The sequence below is a fragment of the Myiozetetes cayanensis genome, unplaced genomic scaffold, assembly GCF_022539395.1.
Source record: "Myiozetetes cayanensis isolate MyiCay16 unplaced genomic scaffold, myiCay2020 scf1, whole genome shotgun sequence".
NCBI classification, from domain to species: Eukaryota; Metazoa; Chordata; class Aves; order Passeriformes; family Tyrannidae; genus Myiozetetes; species Myiozetetes cayanensis.
Genome location: NW_026086604.1, coordinates 132,400,236 through 132,424,594, shown reverse-complemented (window position 1 = coordinate 132,424,594; position 24,359 = coordinate 132,400,236). Strand labels below are relative to the sequence as shown.

At 36.3% G+C, this 24,359-nt stretch overlaps 1 protein-coding gene across 16 annotated transcripts in view; it reads left to right on the top strand.

Annotated features, from left to right (window-relative positions):
• The window catches only part of NEBL (nebulette), a 245,879-nt gene that overhangs the window by 209,284 nt on the left and 12,236 nt on the right, over nucleotides 1-24,359 (top strand). For 13 of the 16 annotated variants that reach the window (XM_050325454.1, XM_050325439.1, XM_050325413.1 and 10 more), the window contains 3 exons: nucleotides 1,162-1,253; nucleotides 2,869-3,055; nucleotides 4,075-4,223. In XM_050325454.1, the coding sequence (XP_050181411.1) occupies nucleotides 1,162-1,253; nucleotides 2,869-3,009 (233 nt within the window). In that variant the 3' untranslated portion in view covers nucleotides 3,010-3,055; nucleotides 4,075-4,223. Of the gene's footprint in view, nucleotides 1-1,160; nucleotides 1,255-2,868; nucleotides 3,056-4,074; nucleotides 4,247-24,359 lie in introns of those variants that run through there. The other 3 variants (XM_050325495.1, XM_050325484.1, XR_007630107.1) reach the window with 2 other exon arrangements.

Genomic DNA, 24,359 nt, shown 5'->3' with positions numbered 1-24,359 from the left:
TTTAGTATTTAATAGCTGACATAACCATTAGAAAGATTTGCAGGAGCACAGAGAAGGCAGCAAGGACTTTTGGAGTGTGCTGCTGCCTTCCTGTATTGATGAAGTTGTACCCTGTTTATGAGCCTTTGAGAGGCAGGCCGTTCTCCTCATTGGGAGGTGCCATCCGCAGCCATATTTAATGGGTCTAAAAATAGCTACAGTTTTTCACAGGGGTGTTTTCTGCCGCATCCACCAAAATTAATTTGAGTTAGAATTCTCAAGAATTCTGTCCTACTAAGTTAACTCCTGGATTTTTTTTTTTTTTAAATAGATCTAGCTCTTCTAAAATGTATTCTGTTCAAACAAACCTGTTTTCCCAAGTGATTCAAGCCAGTCTGTATAGTTTTTCCACTTACATAATCATTTACTTTTCAACAATTTCTGTGTTATGCAAATTTCAATGGAAAGCTTAAATTATTTTCTGGTCACTGGAATAGCTTTGAATGAAGATTCTTAAAACTTCAGCTATTTCTGGTAACATTAATTATCGACTTTAGATGCTGATCCGGCCTTGAGTGTGCATTTGGTTAATGCATCATTGCTACAAGTGTGTTTTGTTAAAAAGTGATAAAGGGGATATTCCTACAGTACATTTAAATAAATGCATGGTGAAATTTATAGTGGATTCAATTGGCAGTCGTCTGATGTATTGCACCCTCTGTGTTTAATCACCTTTGAATATGTAGATTATAAAATTTAGAACATGGATGGAAACCTTATGGAGTCGCTGAGTCTTGACAAATATACATTTGCAGTGGACCTTGCTGAAATTCTGTTTTTTGTTGCTCTGCTTGACTTTATTTCATTATTTGTGGCCTAACCCCATTCCAAATATGAGATATTTCTCTGCACATCCAAGGACTAGTCTGGTAAACATCAGGATATTGTGTGCATATGTGTATATATATCCACATAAACACATTAATAAGCACCCTATACAGAAAAAAATATTAAGGTTATATTTCAAAAATCAAGTTTTATAAACTTTAATAAACCTCAAATGCATTTTAGCTTTTCAGTTGTTTCCTGGATAACTTTTTAAATCGTGCATTTTAATGTAAAACAATGGGATATTGCTTTAGCTGAAATAGTATGTACCATTTTATTCTGTTAAACAATAGGTTCACTACAGAGAGCAGCCTGGCAAAGCTACTGCTGTGAGTGTCACTCCTGAGATAGAGAGAGTCAGGAAGAATCAAGATAACATCAGCTCGGCAAGTTGTTTGAATCATTTTGTCATTTAGATTTTCAGTAATTGTGGAAATATAATGTGGATATGCTTTTCCATGTACATTTGACATGTCAAAGGAATCTAACTGCATCATTCAATGAAAAGATATTGTTTTTATTCTTTGAGTGTACGCACTTGCATATATGTGCAACAAACATATTCAGACTTGCCTGATTATTTTTCAAATAAGTCAGTAGTTGTGTTGGTGCCAGTAGTTCTCAAGGTGAGAGTCACTATAGGTCAGTCATTCTTTCAGGAATCTTTGTCTCTTGTTACTGAATTTTCATTGCTAGATTGCAGGAGTGAATTGCAGGAAAGAACAAAGGAAATGAGAATTTAACTTCAGTGCAAATGTCTTGGGTTTTGTTTGCAATTCAAAGCATGGAGACATCCATGCCACTCTGTGACATGCCATCGATGTTAGAGCTGAGTAGTCCTGAATATGTCCTATTGCTAAATACTAAAGAGTAAAATAATATATATTTCTTGGCTTTTATGATAATAAAATTTAATTACCACTACAGTGGTGTAAGAATCAGGAGACAATTCTTTTAAGGAACAATAAAGAATTCAAAACAGCATGGTGAAGTAAAGGATCAGACTACTTACATTACAGTCTGTCCTCAACACTGAAACAGCATCAGTGACAAAGGTGTTGCAGGTGGTAAACAGAAGAGGTTTCATGCAGAACCATGTGTCAAGGTGGCAGAAGAGAATTGAAAGTAGTGAACATTTTAGACCTGAGTGTAGGAGTGAAAAATAAAGTAGGTTGGATTTGTCAGACGATTTGTCTAAGGACAAACAGAATCTAACATTGTAACTACACATATCTTAAGTACTTTCTTAAAATGCTCATGAATATTTACCAAAATCAATTAGTTTTGAGGTGCATAGTTAAAAATAAGAGGAAAACTTCACAAAAATTCTAGACTTCAAATTATTTTTTATTTTGTGAAAATGAAATGCTTTTTGCCAAGTGACTCCTTCAATTTGTTTTTCAAGCATTACAGGCATAAATACTCCTCTATATCAATGAATGTGATGAAAACCAAGCTATGTTGGCTGTAATTATTCTGTCCAGGAAATACCTTATATTCAAAGGCATATGTAGCTGAATATATTTTCTAATCCACTTGTAAGAGTTGAATTCGCATGGATTCACAGGTAATCCCATCCTGGAAGCAGACTGAGGACAAACTCTGGGTCTGTCTGGGTAATAAGAAAGTAGCTTATCATCAGCCATGCAAATATGTTTTAAAGATGTCCAAAGGTGTTTTCTTATTATTTGTCTTATTTTTCAGTGGATGAATTAATTATTTCACTTATGTAATTTAAACAGGCACAAATTTCAGCTTTTGGATAAATACTTTCTTTTGAGTAAGTGATTGATGGAATAAATGTGCCTTTTGGCCTTACAGATGTACTAGCTCATGTGTATCCCCCCTGTGAAATAACCTACCAGGAAATGAGTGTAAAGAGAGAAACAGGAAAACTGTAAGCATTGTGATTTGGAAAGGGTACTGTTGCGTGGTGTGATTCTCACCATCCTTTCTACTGTAAACAAAAAATTCACATGTGCTGTTGTTCCTGTTTTGCAGGTCAAGTACAGCAGCGATCAGAGGCAGATGAAAGGTAGACGTAGTGTGCTTCTAGACACACCTGAGCTAAGGCATGTCAAAGAAACTCAAAACAACATCTCAATGGTAGGGTACTTTCCTCCTATAATTAGAGCATACTAAGGAATGGCACTTGACTTCCACTGGATTTTGCCTTCCATTAATATAGGTAACTAATGAAACTCTCTCCTCAAGTATGGAAGGAATATTTTCTTCTTAGGCCTGTAGAGGGGGTGTTTGCTAACTGCATATGACTGTAATGAACATTTTCAAAATACTAATAAACAGTTTTCTAACAGTTAAATGTCTGTTCTTTTTTTTTTATTTTTACTTAAAATTGTACACACCTCATTTGAGCATCACAATTTCACTGGATTAGGTGACACACTTCACCTTGTGCCTGTGCACGTTCCTGGTTTCTGTGTGGCTTTGGTTCTTGGAATGAGTTGTTTTGTGTGCATTGGCTTGTGTGAGAACGTTTGTCAATTTAAATCTTTGATGATTAAGATTATTTAAAAAGTAAATATGCATAATCAGCAGTACTACCTTTATAACTCTTACTAATATACTGGGGTTTTGTTCCAACACTTGGTGCTGTAACACTTTCTACTTCAATGTCCTTGTTTTTAATTTTTTTTTCTTTGAAAATCAAGCTGTTGTTCATTCTAAAAACCTATGTTTAAAGCCAGCTGGCATATGATAAAACAAAAGAGAAAAAAATTACCTTTCTCATGAAACTGTGCATGTAGTTGAAGTTCTCAGTGTATGAAGATGTTTGAGTTCTTTACAACTACTACTTCTGGAACATTTTTACTAACAGATGTAGTTGTCTCCATCAATAGAGAGCTATCTTATTTTAGAGAAGAAGGGAATGGACCAGATGACCTCCTGAGGGCAGGTTTTTTTGTGTCCCATAAGATGACACTTTGCAGCTTGAGCTAATGCCTAATTTAGTGTCAATAGAAAAGAAAAGCAACATTGATGATAAAATATCAGGAAATCAAGTTAGGGTGATAGAAAAGACTTGGCTGGCCATCCAATCTGTCTCATGTGTGTACCAATTCTATTATGGTGCAAAGTTAAAGAATAGAAGTGCCTCATAAAACAAACATATGCATTCCTGCATAGAATAACCATTTGCTGTCAATTGCAGCTTAGGGAAAAATTTAATTCTTCCTGTTTTCCCAGATAAAATACCATGAAGATTTTGAGAAGACAAAAGGCAGAGGCTTCACCCCAGTGGTAGATGATCCTATAACAGAGCGTGTACGGAAAAACACCCAAATCGTGAGTGATGCAGCATATAAAGGTGTGCATCCACATATTGTTGAAATGGATAGAAGACCTGGAATAATTGTTGGTAAGTTGTTATATAGTGTTGCTGTTGAAAGCACTGTTGCTATTAAAAGCCTCTGCTTGTGTTCTCCAGGTTTCTTTTTCTCTCTTTTCTCAGCATGAAACTGTGGTTGAACTACTGGTTCCATGTCAGCTTCTAGTGAAGTAATAATGAGAATGGATGGGAGATACATTATCATTTACTCTGTTTTTTTTTTCTTTTTAATTTTGTTTTTGTTTGTTTGTTTGTTTGTTTTGTTTTTTGTATGTGTGTGTGTGGGTTTTTTTTATGAATAGTCTGCTATTACTTTAAATCTGAATTTTGGCTCTATAAGAAAAGCAAAAATGTATGCAATAATCTTAATTTTGCACAGAAGAAAAATTATTAAAACTGTGATTCTGCAAGATTGCAATGTTTAAATGTTGCAGGCCTGTTTGAAATGTCCCTTTCTGTCAGTCAGTAATTTCTCCAGAGCTGTACATGTCCATTTACCTCTTGTTTTAGAATTTCACACAGCTTAAAAGATATCTCAAGGTGCGATTCATCAATTACTCATTAGGTCTCTGGTAAGCCAAGAACCAGTGTTCAGAAGTAGTGTTTTAAATGGTGGTGCAAGATATGATCGGGTGTTCAAGACTAGAATACAGATTAGATTTGTATGTAAAGACAGGGTATTGCATTAAGATATTATTTGCAATATTCATAATGAACACTATTTAAAAATCAAAGTGGATATTTGGAATCGATTAAAAGTTAGCAAGTCTGCTATGGCAAAGGAAATGGCAGCCTGACTTTTTTTTTTCTCATTTCCTTTTTTGGTGTGTCTCTTTTCTCTTTTCCTTTGCTTTACAGCCATGTAGACTCCAGAGGATCTATGTATGGGAAAACATGCTGAGATAGCACTCTAAAATCCTTCATACATAGTAATAACAGCGAGGTTGATTTTACCTTGCAAAACCCAGATAAAAATGCAGGTAAAATGGACTAATTGGTGGGTCATAGAGTTCTTCCTCCTGCCTAAAGCAAGGTTAACTATATAATTCCTGGCAGATGCTTTTTAGTCTTTTCCTTAAAGTCTCCAAATACTCTCCCCCATAGCTAGAAGTGATGCAGCAAGAGAGAAAAGCTCCTGCAAAAGTACAGTATAATGTGCAGTTTGCAATATGCTGTTTGGTGCACACTTCAAACCTCCTACTCTATCCTGCATTGCATGTGTGCTGTAGCCCTGTGTAGTGTACAGTCCTATGTTCAGCAGTTGAAGGCTTGCTAACACAAGTATATTGGGATTAAGAACATCCCTGAGATAAATTCTTGAGCTGTAAGTAACTGAAATGCTAGTACTCTTTATCACCTTAAAATACTCCAGTATCGAAGCACACAGAAATTCTTAATCCTCCATGCCTGCCAAACAGCAAAAATAGTACAATTATTTAAAGGAAAAAGTCTATGACAAACCTGTGATATTTCAGCTAATGCTTTTTCAGAGAACTGCAATTATAACATCCACTTGTTTAAAAAGAAGCAGTGAGCTCGCTGCTCATGGAATGTCCTTGGCAGCTCAGAAAAAATTGCAAACTCAAAAACACAGTTATGACTCTTGTGAGTTTTCTTCCTAGCTGATAATTGCTTATCCAGTTAGTTAGTACTTCTGTACCTAGAGTGCCTCTGATTGATTTTTAATGTATTATTGGTGAAGCTGTAACAATTTTTCAAATACATGATTGCTGAAGTTAGTGTCTTGGCTTTGGCAAATAGGCAGTAGTTTTAACTGTGCTAAAACTGTTCTAAACCCATCAAGATAAATTGATGTAACTGAGCTTTGGATTTTATTAGCTCTGTCTGTTCTTTTCATTGCATCTAGGCTATTAATCATTTGCAACATGACACATTTGGGGTCCTCACAGTCTTACTTTGCCTATCAACCCATTTTTTATCTTGCTACCACTCAAACCAGCAAAAGGAAAAAGTTGGAAAGACAATTTTTTTCCTACTTCAAATGCATTGAGTAAATGTTTCAGACAGATCTGCCCAAGAAGAAAACCCCCAGTAAAAAGGTGTTATCTCATAGATTCGTGATTTGACTGATTGTAGTTTACATAAAGATTTTATTTAAAATGGATATGAAGAGATTAAATAATTATTTTATTTTAGAATATCAGATATCATAGAATCAGTTAGATTGGAAAAGAACTTTAGGATCATCCAGTCCAACAATTAACCCAGCACTGCCAAGCCCACAACTAAACCATGTTCCCAAGCATCATGTCAGCACATTTTAAAATATCTCCAGAGATGGTGACTCAACCACTTCCCTGGGCAGCCTGTTCCTGTGCTTGATAACCTTTCCAGTGAAGAATTTTTTTCTAACATCCAACCTAAAGCTTCCGTGGAACAACTTGGGGCTATTTTCTCTCACGCTGTCACTTGTTACCTGGGAGAAGAGACCTACTCCTACCTTGCTGCAATCTCCTTTCAGGCAGTTGTAAAAAGTGTAAGGTCTCCCTTGAGCCTCCTTTTCTCCAGGTTGAACACCCCCAGCTTCCTCAGCTGCTTCTCATCAGACTTGTGCTCCAGACCTGTCACTGTTTTTCTTGCCCTTCTCTGCACTTCCCTGTCCTTGTGGTGAGGGGCCCAAAACCGAACGTGGTTCTCAAGGTGTGGCCTCACCAGTGCCCAGTACAGAGGGACAATCCCTGTCCTGGTCCTGCTGGCCACACTACTTTTGATACAGGCCAGGATGCCATTGGCCTTGGCCACCTGTGCACACTGCTGGCTCATGTTCAGCCACTGTTGACCAGCACCCCCAGATCTCTTTCCACTGGGCAGCTTTCCAGCCCCTGCCTGTAGCACTGCACATGGATGTTGTGACCCAAGGGCAGTACCTGTCACCCAGCCTTGTCGAACCTCTTACTACTGGCCTTGGCCCATCAATCCAGCCTGTCCAGATCCCCCTGTAGAGACTTCGTACCCTCAAGCATATGAACACTTCTGCCCATATGAATTGTATATATTAAATTGATGTGAGTAGATCATGAATTTACACTGTACTTGCCTCTGCATTTATTATAAACCTCCTCTTAAGTTGTACAATGCTGTAATTATTTGTTAAAAGTTTGTTAAAACATAGTTGAATCTATATTTGCTTTTCTACTGTGTTTTTAACTTAAAGTCTAATATGAAATTAATTATTCCTTATGGACTCTTTATTCTTTCAATACCCTGTTGAGATGTGATTTTGAGAGATCTTAGTAACTTGCATATATGAATTAAAGCTGAAGGTCTTACAAGTACCACTGTTATTGAACTCATACATAGAATTCCAGAAATGCTTTTCAGTAGTGGGGTAGTGGGGTAGTGGATCAACTGTAAGTCTGCATCCCAGGAAATAGATATTTGGAAGAAAGAGGAAATTACTAGTTAAGATCAAGACTGGGCTTCATTTTACTGATCTACCCTGTAGATATCTATAAGGTAGATTTTTACAACTGAATTTGTCTCCTTAGACCATTTTTTGTATTAATTAAGAAAGATCGATACTTTTGAATTTATATAAATTGAACAATTAGCAGAAATTTATTTTGGATAAGGGGAACTATGGCCCTGATTCTGCATGTTAGGCTGGCGTGACCTCTGCTGTGTGCAAAGGAGGATCTCTAGTGTCTCTGTCAGCTGTATACTGCCAACTCTCAGTTTTAGAGATATATACCGCAGCATCTCCATGGAGTAAGGGTGCTGTTGGTGAACTGGGAAAATACCCTTGTAGCTCTGATCTTTTTGGTTCTGCTACTCGTAAAGAGCTCTGGTATGTGATACTTACTTAACTTGTTTCCATTTATTTAGACTTAAGAAAGTACTATGGTCATGTTTAGAAAAAGAAAATTAATTGAGAGCAAAAGTCTCCATAAAATAGTGTCAAAGCTTAAAATGAATGCACTAAGTTCTTTTAAGCAGGAGATTAATGCTTTCTGATAGTTTCACGTGACTAGATATTTTGGTTAATTTCTAGATGAAGAAAATTGATTGCCGATTGCTAAAGATCATTCCTTTCATGCTTGTTGTTTGTCTGTCTTATAATTTCTATGATTTGGAAAAAGATCTTAAAGTTTGGCGCACAGATCCTGGCTCCATCTTCGACATTGATCCTCTGGAGGACAATATTCAATCTAGGAGTCTGCATATGCTTTCTGGTATTGCCTATATCCTGAATTTTCCACACTCTTTATGTTCTTGAAACTAAGTTGATACAGTAAATTTTCAGGTCAATGTGCCAACCATATGTTTTATAAGTATGCTTTCATATATATTTATAACTGCAGTAGTTTAAAAGCAGTGTTTTATAGGAACTTCATCTGTAATCACATGTGCAGATAAGAAACAGTGAAATAAATCTTACCCTAAACAAGTTATTCATGCCATTTACAAGTAGCCACTTAAAAAACACTGACCTACTTTGTCCTCCCTATAAGCAGAATTTTCAAATAATTGGACCTTATAAAATTTCAGAGTTATAGAAAGTGGCCTATTTATGAAATTGGTTTTTTATGCATGTTTTGCCTATATGGCATATATTATGCTTTGTGCTATTATTTGCAACTGTAAGGCATTCCTAATTTAAGGATAGATGGAAAAGGAGAGAAAATAATATAATAACAGTTATTGCTGTTTTGGCTTACTGATTTTTTCCCCACCCTATATTTCTTTTAAATGTTTAATTTTGCACATGTATTTTCTTTTCTACTGATAGTGGAACTTTAAATATTCCTTTGAATAATATACAGAGGTATTTCCACATGCACTTGTATGCATGCTAGGATAAAGCAATATTTGGATTTTCCACTGGAAATTTTTATATGCTTCATCTTCATAACTTTTCTTGTATCTCAATCCTACCTTCCATTTCTGCTATTCTTTTAAAGCAAAAAACAAGCTTAGTTGTATTAGATTCTGAAGCAAGCTTTGGAACTAATGGTGCTCAAAATGGATACAAAATTGTGAAGAATTCACTTTTCTCTAGTTTTAATATCATCAGTGTATGAAAAGGAATGTTAGCAGTGGTGAGGTTTATGTTGTTGCTTGTCTTTGCACTTCTGTCGTCTATTTACTGTGATATTCTTTATTTCTTTCTACCTTTGTAGAAAGAGCAAGCCGTTACAGTAAGCAGTATTTACGTTCTACCAGTTTGGGAGATTATAAATCAGATGGCTCTGACACGAACCCTACCTTTTCTTACTGCAGTGAGATAACAAGGCCATCTGAGGAAGGAGGTACCCCTTATTCCCACCTTTTTCACTAATGACACTATTGCAGTGTGTTGAGACTGCACAGGCCTGTATTAACTCTATATCCTTGCGAAGTCACAAATAGAAATTGTGTAAGCTATTGCCTGATTGATTCAGACAGCAAAGCAATGTCTCAAAACTGTACAGTTTCTTGCATGCTATATTGCTTTATTGTGAATTCTCCTTCACCTTTTTGGTAATGCTTTTGGTCCAAAAGTCCTGGAAATTCCTATTTACAATGCTTAAAAGAAGGTGTGTTCTGTTTTTGCAAAATATACGTGAATCTGGTTTTATTTTTTTGCCTGAATGACACAATGTAGGTGAATAAAATACAACTCTAACCTGAAAAAAAATTTACCTTATGCTTCGCAGTGGGCAAATCAAGCATATCATAGTATTTTAGTGACTAAAGTGCTTCTTCCCATATGCAGTTATGCAGGTGCTTGTGGCTCTCTGTTTCTATCCCAAAAAAACCCAAACCCAACAAATTTTATCAGCTGTCCTCTTTCTTGCATATGAAAGTTTTTTCATCCTCTCAGTGGTTTGAGAATCAGCTGGGAAGCTTATATAGTCTGCCATTGTTTAACGTTGAGTAGTATTAGAATACTCTGACAAACTGCATTCTTAGGTAAAAAACCCTGTTGTGCATCTGTTTGATGCCATAGATTAGAAGAAAATTTATGAAAATGATGAATAAGGGTCTAGTCATTCTAGAGGCATTACAGTATGTACTAGACTTGACTGATAAATTGTAACTATTTAGAAACATTGCGTTCTAAATAGATATTTTTTTAAAAACAGTGATTTCTACTTCTCAGTTGTGAAAGAAAGTTCATTGAAAAAGTTATCTTAGGGGTTACTAATATTTTTTTAAAGAAGGTGTTAGAGAAAAGATATTGCTACCATTTAGTTGCCTGGCATCTTTATCCATACTTTTAGAAAATTTTAAGGCATCTTAATTGTAGACTGCACCTCTTTATGTTCTTCCACTCACTGGAGTAATATGTTATTGTAGTGGCTAGTGTTTATGGAGTCTACATTTTATTAGGTGCCATGTAAATACATTCAAGCAGCCCTGATTAAGAATAGGGGAGGAGAAAGGTTCAGACTAAAGAACTGACTGTGAACAAAGAAACACGTATCTTTGACAGAAATGTATTGTCTTGTATCATGTCTGATCATCTTTATTTAATATTTTAACTTTTTAAAATTTTATTTATATTCCCAGCTCTTTTAATAGATGATAGCAATTATCCACATTATGCTGGTTTTTGTGTCTCTTCCTGTAATGATGCAAAGTGGGCTTCACAGTCCAGTGCATATTGCCTGTCTGTAGCTGTTCTGATTTTTTTGTCACTATTCCAAGCCATTTTAACATTGCTTGCCCAGTTTCATTTGATTTTTACCAGATATTTTTTATTACTTGCCATATTGAGAATGGGAAATGGGCTTTATTTTCCCACTTGTTTTGGCATTAGTAAGCTTGTTTTTTGTGACTCTTCTTAAATCTATTGTTGTAGTGATGTGTTAAATAGATCCTTGCCAAGATCACCATATTTCAGCAAGAGATTGTTTCTGTTTTGACCCAGCTGGCTAGCCAGGGTTCAAGCATGTGTAGGCAGTTCCCAGTGCCGGGGAGAAAATAAATGCCAGAGCTAAGTAATTTGACATAATCCTAATGATTGAAAAGGAAATGCCATTTCTGTGAATGCAATCAGAAATAAACAGCAGAAAATAGCATCTTTGGTGGAAAATACCAACATTTTTCATGGCAGTATCCCATCCAAAATGTCATTTAGCACACAGCTACCAGACGAGTTTGCCCATGACCTTTATACAGTGTCTCTTATGGCATACCACAGTAAATGAGAACCAAATCCATTTTGCTGAAATTTCATGACTATTTCTCATGGAGTTTGTACTTTTAGGTCCAGCAGGCTTTCTCAATGGCAGTTGTTCAATCTGATGGCATGCCAACATGAAAGACAGTTGGAGATCTGTGACCAATTTTACAGTCTCTGAGCGTGTCATCATTCAGATATTTCTGTGTTGTACAATTGCTATTTTATTCTAGATACCTTTACTGATATTTGACCCACAATTCAGGTCTTCCACTGTCACTACTGATAGAATTGTTCCTTAACTACCTATTCCCAGGCCTTAACTGGGTCCCTGACTTTATACCAGATATTAAAGGCTAATTCAGAACTAAATAACTCTCTTATATAATAATTAATATTAAATAATTGTCTTTGGAGAATTTCAGTAACAACATCACAGGGAGGCAATTAACATTGTTCATTGGAATTACTTCTTCCTATTTGATTCCTTGACCATTATGTTGGATGATGATGTTGAGCTGAGCCAAGTGTGCCTCCCAGGGAGCTTTCTCTGCAAAATCAGTAGACTTTTGCATTATTTAAGTCCAGGAAATTCTCTGTTCTCCCTTTTAGAGTATTGCAGGTTAGGAAACAATTGTTAACAATTTCCAGCAAGCCTGATTCAGGTAATTTTAATATTCTTTTCGAAATTACTATTCAACTTTGTGTGTCTTTTTTACAGCTTTTTCCTATGAGCGTTTTTCAGGGTTGAGTTTGAATTTATTACTTCATGGTGTCGGGTTCTTTTGCCTTGGTGTGCAGAAGGTGTTGCTCTAGAGCTCCTCAGTGTGCCTAAATTCTTTGTAATTAGTTACTGCATAACAAAGATTACCTTTTAACCTGCAAGCCATTCTGTAGGACTTTGCAGAAACACTAGGGTGCCATATATTTTTCAAAATTCTCACCCGTACTGAGTAGTTATTTTCAGCTTGGCTAGAGAGGAACAGAAGATAATGATTTCTCTTATTAAGTGCTGCTTTTAACCCTCATGTCACAATTTCTCAGACACAGAACTATTCACTTTTGGGAAGGTTTTTCAGATAATTTTCTTCAGAAAGAGAACTTGAGATATATGGATGTCAGATATACTTTTGTTTATAAAGACAGACCAGGCAGTTTTTTCTCACAGAACACTACAAAAATGCAGCAAAGTTCCTTTGCTTTCAGTTCAGGTCTTTCTAGACAGCACTGTCTGGCAAATGTCTCAACTGTGCTGTTTTGGGGTGTTTTTTTAGTTTCTTTATAAAGTCCTGATTTTTCATGCAATCTGGTACACTGGTTTTCTCCCAGTTCTCTTCACACTCACTCTCTTGCTCCCCTCTCTTCCCTACCAGTGAAGTTCCATCCTACTAATTCACATTCAGCCCCCAGGAGAGAATGATTTGGTTCATATGGCTCAACACTTCTTCTAGTATTGCACTATTTTGGATATTTGTATTTGTATTTCAACCATCTATTCAGGAAGAAGATTAATTCCTTTTACATATAACTCCCATTTACATATAGTTAGGGAGTTTTTGGTGTCTGATGACAGAAAGGAATAGAGTTATCACCTGACTGAATGTCTTGTATTCATGGTCTCTGCAGTGTTTCTCAGAAGTTGCGCTAAAGCATGTATTTCTGTAAAGATTTATTCTCCTTTTTTAAGGTCTCCATATAAAATTAATCTACTCTCTTTTGCTAGAAACTTCCATCAGTAAGCTTTTAGCTCTCACCCTCATAGGTTAAGACCATTTTGTTTAGTTCCATTCCTCCAAAGTCAAGACTAAAAATGCTTGAAAGTAACACAAGTTTGCAATATTGGAGATTTTTTTTAAAAGGTTTGTTATTTTAGACCACTTTCTAAATACATTCTTCATGGTAGTTCCATCTGTGGAGACTGAGGAGGGAAAAGGACTTTTTAAAACTAGAGTGTTAATATATGGGATGATGCGGAAATGAATTTGTGGTGTATGATGTAGTGGCAGTGACAGAAACCAAGCTTACATGCCCAGTTGCCCTGTGTGTGCAGATGTAGACAAAGAATGGCAAGATAAAGTGAAGGCTGCAAATAAAACCTTTAGGGTTGATTAGTATTTTTCTTCAGACCCATTTTTTGTAGTAAGCAAAGAAATAAAATACTACAGCCAGAAGAAATTCTGTTTCTTTGTCAAGCAATTTAAGTCTTCGGGAGTGTAGAAATTTGTCCTTAAGGGACTTGACCTCATGTCTATGGGGATCACTCAGCAACTACTCGAACAAATTCCAGGTTTTGCCATGGTGGCAGGGAAGTGTACACATTTGTCTACTGCTAGAACAGACAGTCCTGATAACTGACCAGCAGAGGAGCCCTGGCACTGCTACCAGGGCTACCATTTTTATCATTCGCTTTTGTATCCGTCTTTGACACATTTTGAGATGAAGAATTCCCCTTAGTGTGTTGGAACGAGAAGACCCATCTGCACTAAAGAGTATCACTGTTATTCTCATTTCACTGTTATTTATTAATTCCTCCCCCTCTTTCTTTCCCTCCCTCTCACTCTCATTATGCAACAATTTTGTTTCATTATATTTCAGTGAAAGTGTTTTCCTTAGCATTCGTCCTTTTGCTTTAGTCATCAAAGTCCTTTTATGCTGCTTTCCTTAAATCCTGTTTCAACTGCATAATGTTTTCATTTAACTTCCTAATATTTTTCATTCTCTCAGTTTTTATTTTAATTATATTTTAATGTATTATATCTTTGTGAAACTTTCTGTTTAGCTTTCTCTTGTTTGCCTTGGATTTAAATAACAAGGATTTTATTTAATATTATCATGTTCTTCTTTCAGTCTGAAATGATATTAATGAACATTCTGCAATAAGTGAATTTAACTTTTTTTGTCTCTGATACACCCTTCTTTTCTTTCTATTTGAAACCTGTGGGGCTGGATTTCTCCCCTTTTGCATTTGACCTTTCGCTTTTTTGCCTTTTATTTCCTCTTAATTTCTAGTTTAATTGGTGTGCATCAGCATATAGATATGATATACATATTTTTGCCTTACCATATGTTCAGAATTATTCAGTGTAATAAAGGGACCCTTTATTCATATTTTAAATTGTGTGTAGTCTTTAGATGGAGAAAAATAAGAGGTATCAGTTCATTTTCAGTTATGGGTATATTGTTACTCTGCTGGGAAAAAACACGTGATTTCTTGGTTATTTTCTAAGTCATCATCATATTATCTTAAAAGCTATATAGAAATTGGTCTGTAGGAGACAGAAACCAGGTTCACTGTACTCTCAAAAGCACATGTTATGTAGGAAACCTTAGTGGATATTAGGACAGAATTTTCAGGTGCCTTTTGCTGCATTTTAAATACGAATGCTGCAATTTCTTGTATTTGGTTGGAGCCAGTGTGTTCCTGGTTGGCTGCATGTATGCTGTTTACGCTTGTCTCCTTCAGCCTAAGTACTTCAGATTCAGTTCACTTGCTGCCACAAGACAAGTAGTGAGAATTAGCATAAAGATGCCTTGATCTGAAGTTTAAGGTCTTCCTTCCTTTATTTTAATGAAAAGGGTCTGCTGCTAACACTCAGGTCTCTCACTTTACATGGGAAACTACCTTCTTTTACTCAAACTGACAATCCAAATACACAAATGTCAAGAAACCATGAAATTCCACTTATATCTTCCTACTCTCTTAATTTTTATTATCAGCCTTAAAAGTAACCTGTAGATTGCTATGAGAAAACTGAAAATTTGTGTTAGATACTTCATTGATACTACATAACAAAAAAGAAATCTAGAAAAACTGGTGCAAACAACCACTGAGGAATGAATATGGCAAATGGGCATTGCTGGCAATTTGACTCCAAAGTCTATGAAGACTGCAGAAAACACAATGCTGCAGTATCTTCCTTTAAGTTTTGAAGCCTTTATATAGCTTGGAATGGAAGTTTAATCAATAAGAAACAGTAAGTTCTTTCATCTCTCTCCCTAGTGGCATGTCCTCCTTGTGTGATATGAGCCTTCTGAAGAAGAAAGGCTCCAGAGCAGCTGAGCCTGCTCCCCTCCCTTCCTCCAGACTCTGGGGATTATCTTTCTCCTTTTCCTCACTGAGGCAGTGACGTGTTGTAGGCCATTAGAAGAACTGCTCTTTGAACTGCAGTGTGGACACAGCCCTGCAAAGAGCAAACACAGACTTTGTGTATTGCTGTGTATCATTGTCAGCAGCCTTGTGCTGGGTACCAGCTCATGGAGAGGGCTTTTATTCCTCAGCCTAACACTGACATTTTAAAGCATTAATTTCAGGCACGTCTCCTTCTCTCCCCCTAGCACACACCAGTATCAACTCTGTTTGTAACGTTTGTAGGATTTGCCTGAGGCTTTGACACCCACCCATACATATCACAGAAAATCCTAGAACAAGGAACTTTGCTGCTGCTTCTGCTCCTGCTTAGTCTGGTCAGAAGACAAACTAGTCAGATGAAATGGAGAAAAAAACTTTCAACACGCTAGTATGTGGACCAAGGAGTCTCCTTGCACTGAGATAGTGCTAATAATCTTCTCCTGTGCTAACAGATGGAAGAAGAAGAGGAAAGGAAACTGGATTTGGTTCACTTCCTTCCTCTGTCTTTTCCATTAATTTTTATTAAAATCCCTCGGCTTTTGAGGTTGGGAAAAATAACCATTAGTAAAAGACAAGTCAAAGGAAAAAAAGAGGGAATAATACCTGAATGCTCTTTATGTTGTAATAATCTCCAGGCGCAGCTGGCAGGAATACTTAAAAATTCCAAGTCAAGCAGAATGACACCGCAGTTATATTTCCTTCTCTGGGAGCAAGGAAGAATGGTTCTCTTCTGCTGGGTAGCTGAATTCTTTTCCCTTTATGCTGTTCCCTCAAGTCCAGTAATCAAACATGATATTCGAGGGAGAGGAACTCTACAGTTCGTGGGAAGAACTATAGGCTTTTGTGGGTTTCTTGTCCTCTTTCAAGTGTGTCAGCAGGCTGCCCTGCCACAGAAAGCTGAACACATCAAAACAACTCTCTGTCTACTCTTGATCCCTCTTGGTAAGGGTCACATCCACTCTTCTCTTAGCCACCAGACTCTTACATCTGTTTCTGACTTTTTTGTATTTCAGACTAGGTGGTACTTTGGTTTTTTTTCCTTCAGAAAGGCAATGGGACTACATTTATACACTGTCTTGAACATTAATGATTTTCTATCTTAATCTGGGCTATTGGGCTTTTAGTGTCTTCTGCTGAGTGCTTTGTTAATGCAGAATATGAGAGAAATTAGTCCAGAAGATTAGATTTAATTATTTTCTTCCACAGAGGTACAAAATATCTGTAAAACCTTATTTTTTAACATAAAACTTGGAACTTCATATAGTACTCCAAGCTTAGTTAAATTTTGATTAAGGTTTAATTTAGGGTTCTGGGAGTAAAACTAAATATTCCATAATGGTTGTAATACATGAAGAAATAAATTGTGATTCATCTGAAAGCACATTTTCATTCACTGTATGCTCACTGAGGATGAGTTAATGTTCCAGGGAGAGCTTTGCTTTTCACGCTTCCAGAATATGTATGCCTATCTTTGATTCCCATACTTCTCTCCCACACCCTTGACATCGGGCATCATCAAAAGGCAACACCTGCACATCCAAGTGGAGGGGAATCTGGAAGAGATCCCATTTTCAATTTCTGTAGAGTAGCAGCAGTTCCATGGATCCTTCTGTTTGATCTGCTGGCTGTCTGAGTTTGGTGTTCTCTTTTCCATTAAACAGTTAGTAAGCAGAAAGTGGAAAGGAAATTTCCAAGTGACTCAACAGTTGGAAGTGTTAATGGTTCCCTTGGCAAGCAGTTGTTTCAGTTGTTCAGTACAGTCCCCTAGAGCAGCTTTTGATACACTTCAGAGGATTTTATATCCAGCAGACAATAAATATAATTAGTAAAATTACATGCAGTGACGTACATGATCCTGGTTCATGCTATCTTTCCACCATTGTTCAGACTGGTTATACACACTGTGCAAATAAATGCAGAGAAATCAAAGCACAGCTTCTGTGAGAAGGACTTACAGGCTTCTCTCTCTAAGGCACAAGGGCTACAGTAGATGTTCAGTAAATGTAAGAGAATTCAAATTATAATCGAAGGCATGTGGGTAATGTAACATGTAAACATGGCCTTCATTTTACTAACTCTTTCCTTTTGTGAGGAAGCCTAGAGCAAAACTCTGCCTATTCACAATTTAGGTAGGAATTGCAGCTTCCTGTGGTACACCATGGCCCCACTAGGACTGAGGATGCCTCGGGCTGGCTTTAAGACATTGTGTGCCTTCATAAATAAAATAATGTGGTCTGGTGTGTGAGGAAAGAAAAGGCATATTGTACTGTTTTCTCAGCTGAGACGTGCTGCAGCTTGGGCTGAATGCCAGGCAAAAAAGTCAGCTGGTGGTCAGGTTTGTTTGTCGGTGACACCAAATCCTGACTGCAATTCACATTCAGAGCAGGATGCCCTGTGAAATGGTTATGTCCCAGGTACAATACCAGTGGGGTAAATGGGGATATGTATGAGTATTATGGTATACCAGCTGTTAATAGATGCATAGGCTAAACTCTTTGCGCTGTACAGCTACCATTGATGACTAATTCCAAAGTAATATTCATAGTGGTGTCTGAATAAAAGGAATGGGGTTAGTCCTTTTATATTTGAACCGTTGGAACAATTCCTAAGACACAGTATAGTCTATACAGTCCCTGTTATTAATTCTTTTGTCCTCAAGCTGCAATAGAGTATTTAATGTATTAAATCTGCTTTTGTGAGGAAAATGAGTGGATTAAACATCTAGAAAAGATTTGTAGTTGAATATTCAAAAAAGAATATGTTTTTAGTTGCACTACGTTTAACTGGTTTAAAAAGTTCTGTGTTCTTCATAATAACTCTAAAATAAAATTTTAGGATTCAAAACTGGAAATAAATAGGACTACAGTTTTAGAGTTAGAAGCCAAATAATTGAAGTAGTTTTCTTTTTACAGTACTGTAGTAAGCAATTGTCAGTAGGATCTGGAAGGGGGGATAAATGGTTTGTACTTTAAGTGAAATAAATTGTAAATAAAGTAGATTGTTGTAACTGCTCATATAGTACTAAATGTTAGATATAGAATTCATACAGTTTTTAAAATTCCCAAAATAACTGTTCATAGAAGTTGGATGAAGATAATACTTATTTTCATTCACTCTAAATTATAATTTTTTATTGTGTTCACTTCCATTTTACCCTGGTTTTTTAGCAAAACCCACAAAAACATGTGAGTATGAATGAACACTACAAACAGCCTTTTCCTATATTTTTAAAGGCTGATAGCACTTAAAATATTTTACTTACTGTATTTCCAGGGAGATCATTTAACACCCTATTTTGTAACAAACACCTTTAGCTTTCACGTGAAAAAGCTTTTGTTTGAAGGGTCTGCTGTGGAATTACATTTATCAAATCAGTCCCTCTGAGTGTTTATGGTCTTACAGTCCTAAATGGCCATTCCAAAGGCAGTCTGGGGAAGCTGATGGCATTTTCTGATCATCAAAACTGTCTGCTTTGCCAGAACAGGACTGGCTTTAGCTCTTTGCAGGATATGAAGCAGCCACTCACCACCTCACTGCTCCACAGTCAGACACAGGCACAGATTCTGTGGGTTGTTTGAGATTTGACTTCTTCTTCTCTCCTGTTGGCAGAGCACTAGGTTACATGTCTTTAATACTTTACAACTCTGTGGTGCTTTACTGTGACAGTAATGTATTAATGAACATAAAAGCTTTTGAGGTGTGACTCAATATCCTCCAACCCCTATTCCTCAGTAAAAAATTATGCTCTAAGGAGTATCCACAATCATTTCTGGCAAAAATATTCCCTGTGTTATTGTCTTTTAATGAAGAGAGTGGATGTTCTGCTGACTGTCCTCTTTCTTTTAATGTTGACTGTAGAAAACAGGACATCCTGAGTTCCTTTCATTTTTCTCTAGACTGTGACATTTGATAATTGCTTGCAGACAAGGCTCCTGGAGACAGTGCTAGCCTGGCTTTCTCTGAACGTATCGCTTCTGTGCAGTTCCTCTGAAGGAAAATGAAAACCATACTACTTTTGTTTAAAGGAAAAAATTGTCCATGAGAGACTGGCTTTTTGCAGTACAGAGACTTAGAACCCTCAGAGAGGCCAAAATGGACCTTGAGAAATAGCCTGGCCTGAAAAAGAATATAATGGAATTGACCCACCATTCCTCAAAACATGGAGAATTAAGGAGAAGGTCTGAATGACCAGACACATAGGCCATGATGTACTAGAGAGACAGTTTGCCAACTGTTGTCTCTCTGTCCTAGCTAATACTTCTCAAATTCCCACTCCATCTGCTATTGGATTTATGATGGACTTGTAATGGACAATAAAAATCAGTGTAACTATTATTAGTGATATTGCCTGTTCATACAAATCAGGGTACTTTGGACTGACTTATGAGATAGTCCCTACCTGAAAGGAAACCTCAAATAAAACACAGGATTCCATGTGTCATGAGCACATTAGACATTCTTTTTGTTGTTCCTTTCAAAATTTCTTAGCTTTCTTTGATGTATGCTAAACATCTATGTCAGATCTTCTGTTGTAATTTAATTCAAAATCAGATTTTAATTTCTTATATTGAAATTGCTTTTAAGAGTTCTAATTGCATGATTCTGCATTTCCCATAATAATCTACTTCATCTTATATGGTGGATACATATAGTTAGTCTCAGTTATTGCTAGCTGATAAAACGGTGTTCTAAAATAACAATATTTAAAACAATCTTAGTCTAATCACGATACTAATGAACTTTAAAATATTTTATTTTATACATTGTAGTATGTCTAAGTAATCTTGAGAGGAGAGACATTTTGATTTTTGCATCATGAATAATTGATGTTAGTTAGAGATTAGTAATTTTGTTGCCCTCTTCTCCATCATTTTTTAAGTATTTGAACATTGCATGGCTTCTATCTTATATCTTTAGAATTTAGGTTATGGAAACTTCCTAAGCTTGTAACATTCTGAATTTGCCTCTGACTCCAAGTAGTTCAGAGCTTCAATTCTAATGAGGTCAGTGAGCATGGCAGATATTTATTAACAGCCTGTGTGAATTAGGCCATGCTTTCAGGTTGTTATTTCAACAACCTAATTATATCTGGGTTTGACATTCCAATTTACTAAGTATTACTGACTCCTGTAATGGATAGTATGCAGACAAACTGCTGCTTCTGACAGCACAACTGAGAACAACGAGTCTGGTAGCTTAGACATCCGTGAAAACAAGCTCACTGACGAGTAAAGGGCAAGGAAAAGAGGGGAAAAAAAAGAAAATAAAAGAAATGAAGAGAAAGTTACTTTTACAAGAAAAAATGCCAAGATGCCTTACCATGATGTTTTCTACTGTTCTAAAAACAGCACTGTTCTGTATCAGGTCTCAGCATCTGCAGTCTTCAGGTTAGTGCTTCTCGTATGCTTACACAGTCTGAACTATTCTCAGTAAATGTGACTCTGCCATGCTACTATTTTTTATTAGAAAATAACAAAACTGTGTAATAGATAAAATTTATAATCAGTTTAGAGTGTGTTTTTTAATTTTCTAGCTTATTTGAAAAGTTAATACAGAGCAGTTTAACTTTAGACATGACTGGGAAGTTTTCAGTGTTGTTCATCAGAAGATAGCAGTTTAATGCCATACTTTTTTGTAGGTTCTTTTTTGCCAAAAGAACCCCATTTTTTTTCCCAGTTTGAGATTGTTAAGGTTATTGCTTGACATTTTTAAAACAAAGAATTCAGCCTTATGTTGAAATTTAATTTTGAAGATCCACATAAATTATAATAAAGGTTGAAAATTGTAGATATTTTTATATGATTGGCAAAAAATTTATTCTTTATCCAATTTTTGAAATTTCTTTTTGCATGAACCTTTGGGATTTTTAAAATTTTCATCCCAGTTTAGGAGAGGAGCATTCTTGTCAATCATTTCTGCACTGTAAAATTATTAATGGGGTTTTCTTAATGTTGTCTGTATCTAACATACTGATACTCTTCTGTTTTCTCTGCTCCTGTGACTGCTTTACTATGTCCTTTGGAGACCATTTCCTTGCTCAGTACCATGGGGGTGCTGTAACAGTCGTATTTCCTGTATTTCCTAGGATTGCATTTTCTTAGCTGTGTATTCTTGTAACTTGCACTGGGAGGTGGTGAAGGGAGTTGTGCAGTTTTGGCACAGTGACCTGTCCATGTGAATAACACGTGGGTGTACCCGAGTACCCCAGGTACTGCAGACCTACATGTCCCCACATGTGATTGCATCACTGTGACTGTGTCTTCTGTTGCATGGGACATGGCTGAGTAATTTCAAAGAAAAGGACAAAAGAAAGAAAGAACTGAAAACTAAGGGGGAGGCTTTCTAAAGAAAGGCTCTGAGGCCTGTACTAGATGTTGCAACCTGTGGAAAATAAGGCAGTAGCAACAAGGCAAAACAGGGGAAGGACTTCAGTATATGTGGAGCAGCATGATCTGTTTTGGGTGAGCTCATCATAATGGCAGTCACACATAAGTGTATGATAATACTCTATTCTGGCTTTATTGCAACTTTTGTGCTGCTCAGAAAATCTACAGCTTATTATCTAGTATCTTGCAGACACTAGACTTAAGCACATGCTAATCATAATCTTTGTTTTTACTTTGTACTCTCTAGAGTAGTTATTACAAAATGTTGAAATATTCTTTGTGAGTTCTCTCAAGTCTTAGGAGTGAAACGATGAATTAAGCTAATATCAAAATAGGAAGTGAAATAAATGCTAAAACTGCACGATGTGTGTGGGAGTAAATTAATTATTATTTTCCATCTGGTCCAGTAAATGGCATGTGTTGCAGTAAACAGCAAAAATGCAGTAGTTAGCAGTGAGGGTATGCTGTTTTACCATGGATTATCAAGGTTCTGCTTTACAAAAGAATGAAAGAGAGTTTAAGTATGGTTTTGATAACATGTATCTCTGGTTTCCACAATCTGACCTTTTTCTCTCCTAGTTCTTCGCAAAGCATATCCTGATTGGTACACATTCTGCAGACCCCATTGTCTGTGGCAGCAATTTGATACTTGCTATCATTCTTTCAGCTGCTTCTTTCTCTTGGAGACTTCCTCTCTGCTTGCCTTACATCATGTTAATTCATTTTTCTCTCTTTTTCTCTGAGGAGGCCTATAAAGATATAGTAAGAGATATATGATGAATTTCTTCAAGTAGATAATTTAAAATGAATATCTGGCTTTCTTGGTATAAGTGGGACAAGAAAAGAATTAAGTTTTGATACATTAGAATACATATGGTAAAGTCTTAATGCAGCGAGAAAATACATCCACCTGTATTTCTGGGAGCAATGGTCAGCCCTCAGCTCCCTCACCAATAAATCTGGCTTCAGTTAAATGAATTTCATGTTCCATCACTGTATTTTATTGTTCCCTTAGGTTACCTAAAACCATTGCTTTTGCTGCTGCTGCAGTCAATGATGTTATAGAACTTTATACATCAGTCTGACCAAAAGACTGCAGTTAACTATGGGTGATGATGATGAAGACAATTCAAACTTTCTCTACATCATTTAATCTAACCTTGAATCATCTGTATGTCACCAGAAATACAGCTCAGATATGTTGTCTCTTCACTATTTAGTTTATTTATGTGATTCCCAAATTGTCTTCCAAATAGACAACCATCTGGATGTTTCTTAATTATTTTTCTAAGGACTTGTTAAAAAGTAATGATTGTTTTTTGCAGCCCTACTACAGTATTGTTTTAATGGAAAAAAACCCACAAAAAATCAACCCAATTCAATCAAGTGTCCTCAACAGTAATAAGTACTGATAGGCTCACATATATGATACCTAAATAAATTACTAGGAGATAATCAGCAAAGCTAATCCTAGAATTTCCTTCTTTTTGTTTGTATAGAATCTTTTTCTAATACTTCAGCTTCTAGCACTTCCCAAAATTTCTAACGCTTTGGAAGAAATACTTTATTTTCATGGTTTCCATCATTGCAGGTAAAGTAGCAAACAGGTTTGCTGAGACAGACAGAATTCCCTCAGCTTGCAAGAGGCTAATTGCTAGAGAGCACGTCTCAAATCTCCTGCTGTCACAGAGGCAGGAGGCATGTGCTTTCCTCCCCAGAATGTACCAGTTGATCTGGAGGCTATAATGAAGCTGACCATCAGTAGACTTACTGCCTGCCACTGACAAGGGATGCTTGATAGAAATGGAGAAAGATCTGTTTTGGGATGAAGTTAAAGTCAAGTTAAGTTAAAAAGTTCAAGCTGTGCTCAGTTTTCAACTCACAGAACCAATTTATGGGTGGTATGAGGAGATGAGGCTTCGTTGGCTTCTATGAACTGGCCTACCTTTATGCTGGTGGTGAATTAGGCAAAATATATTCATTCCAGCTTGATCTCAGAACCTTTGATTAAATTATGTTTTGCTCTATTTTCTCATGAAGGGCTACATCTGGTCATGTAGAAATAGCTTGTAACAACATTGAAACATAAATTATTTGATGAACTACTTAGGACTATTCACTTAATGCGTGATAATCCTGTGAACATGTTAATGAGCAGCAATTCTCTGATGATTGAACTGCTTTAAAATGTCTTTCTACTTATATGTCATTAGAATGAACTTGGCACTTCTAAAACATCCATTATTCATCATGTTCCAGTGTTGCATCTGACTGTGTATCACTAATTTCACTCACTTAACAAAACAATCTATTCATTACAATAGTTTGAAGCATGTTTTCTACATCAGGAAAACCCTAGTTAAATATAAAATATTACTTATCTTTACAAATATCGTAGAACAAGAAGTAGCATCCCAAATTGCAATTACACACTTAGCGCATTTGAATATGCTAACTAAAACCAAATGGAAGTTTTAAGAAGAACCTTCAGTTGAAATCAAT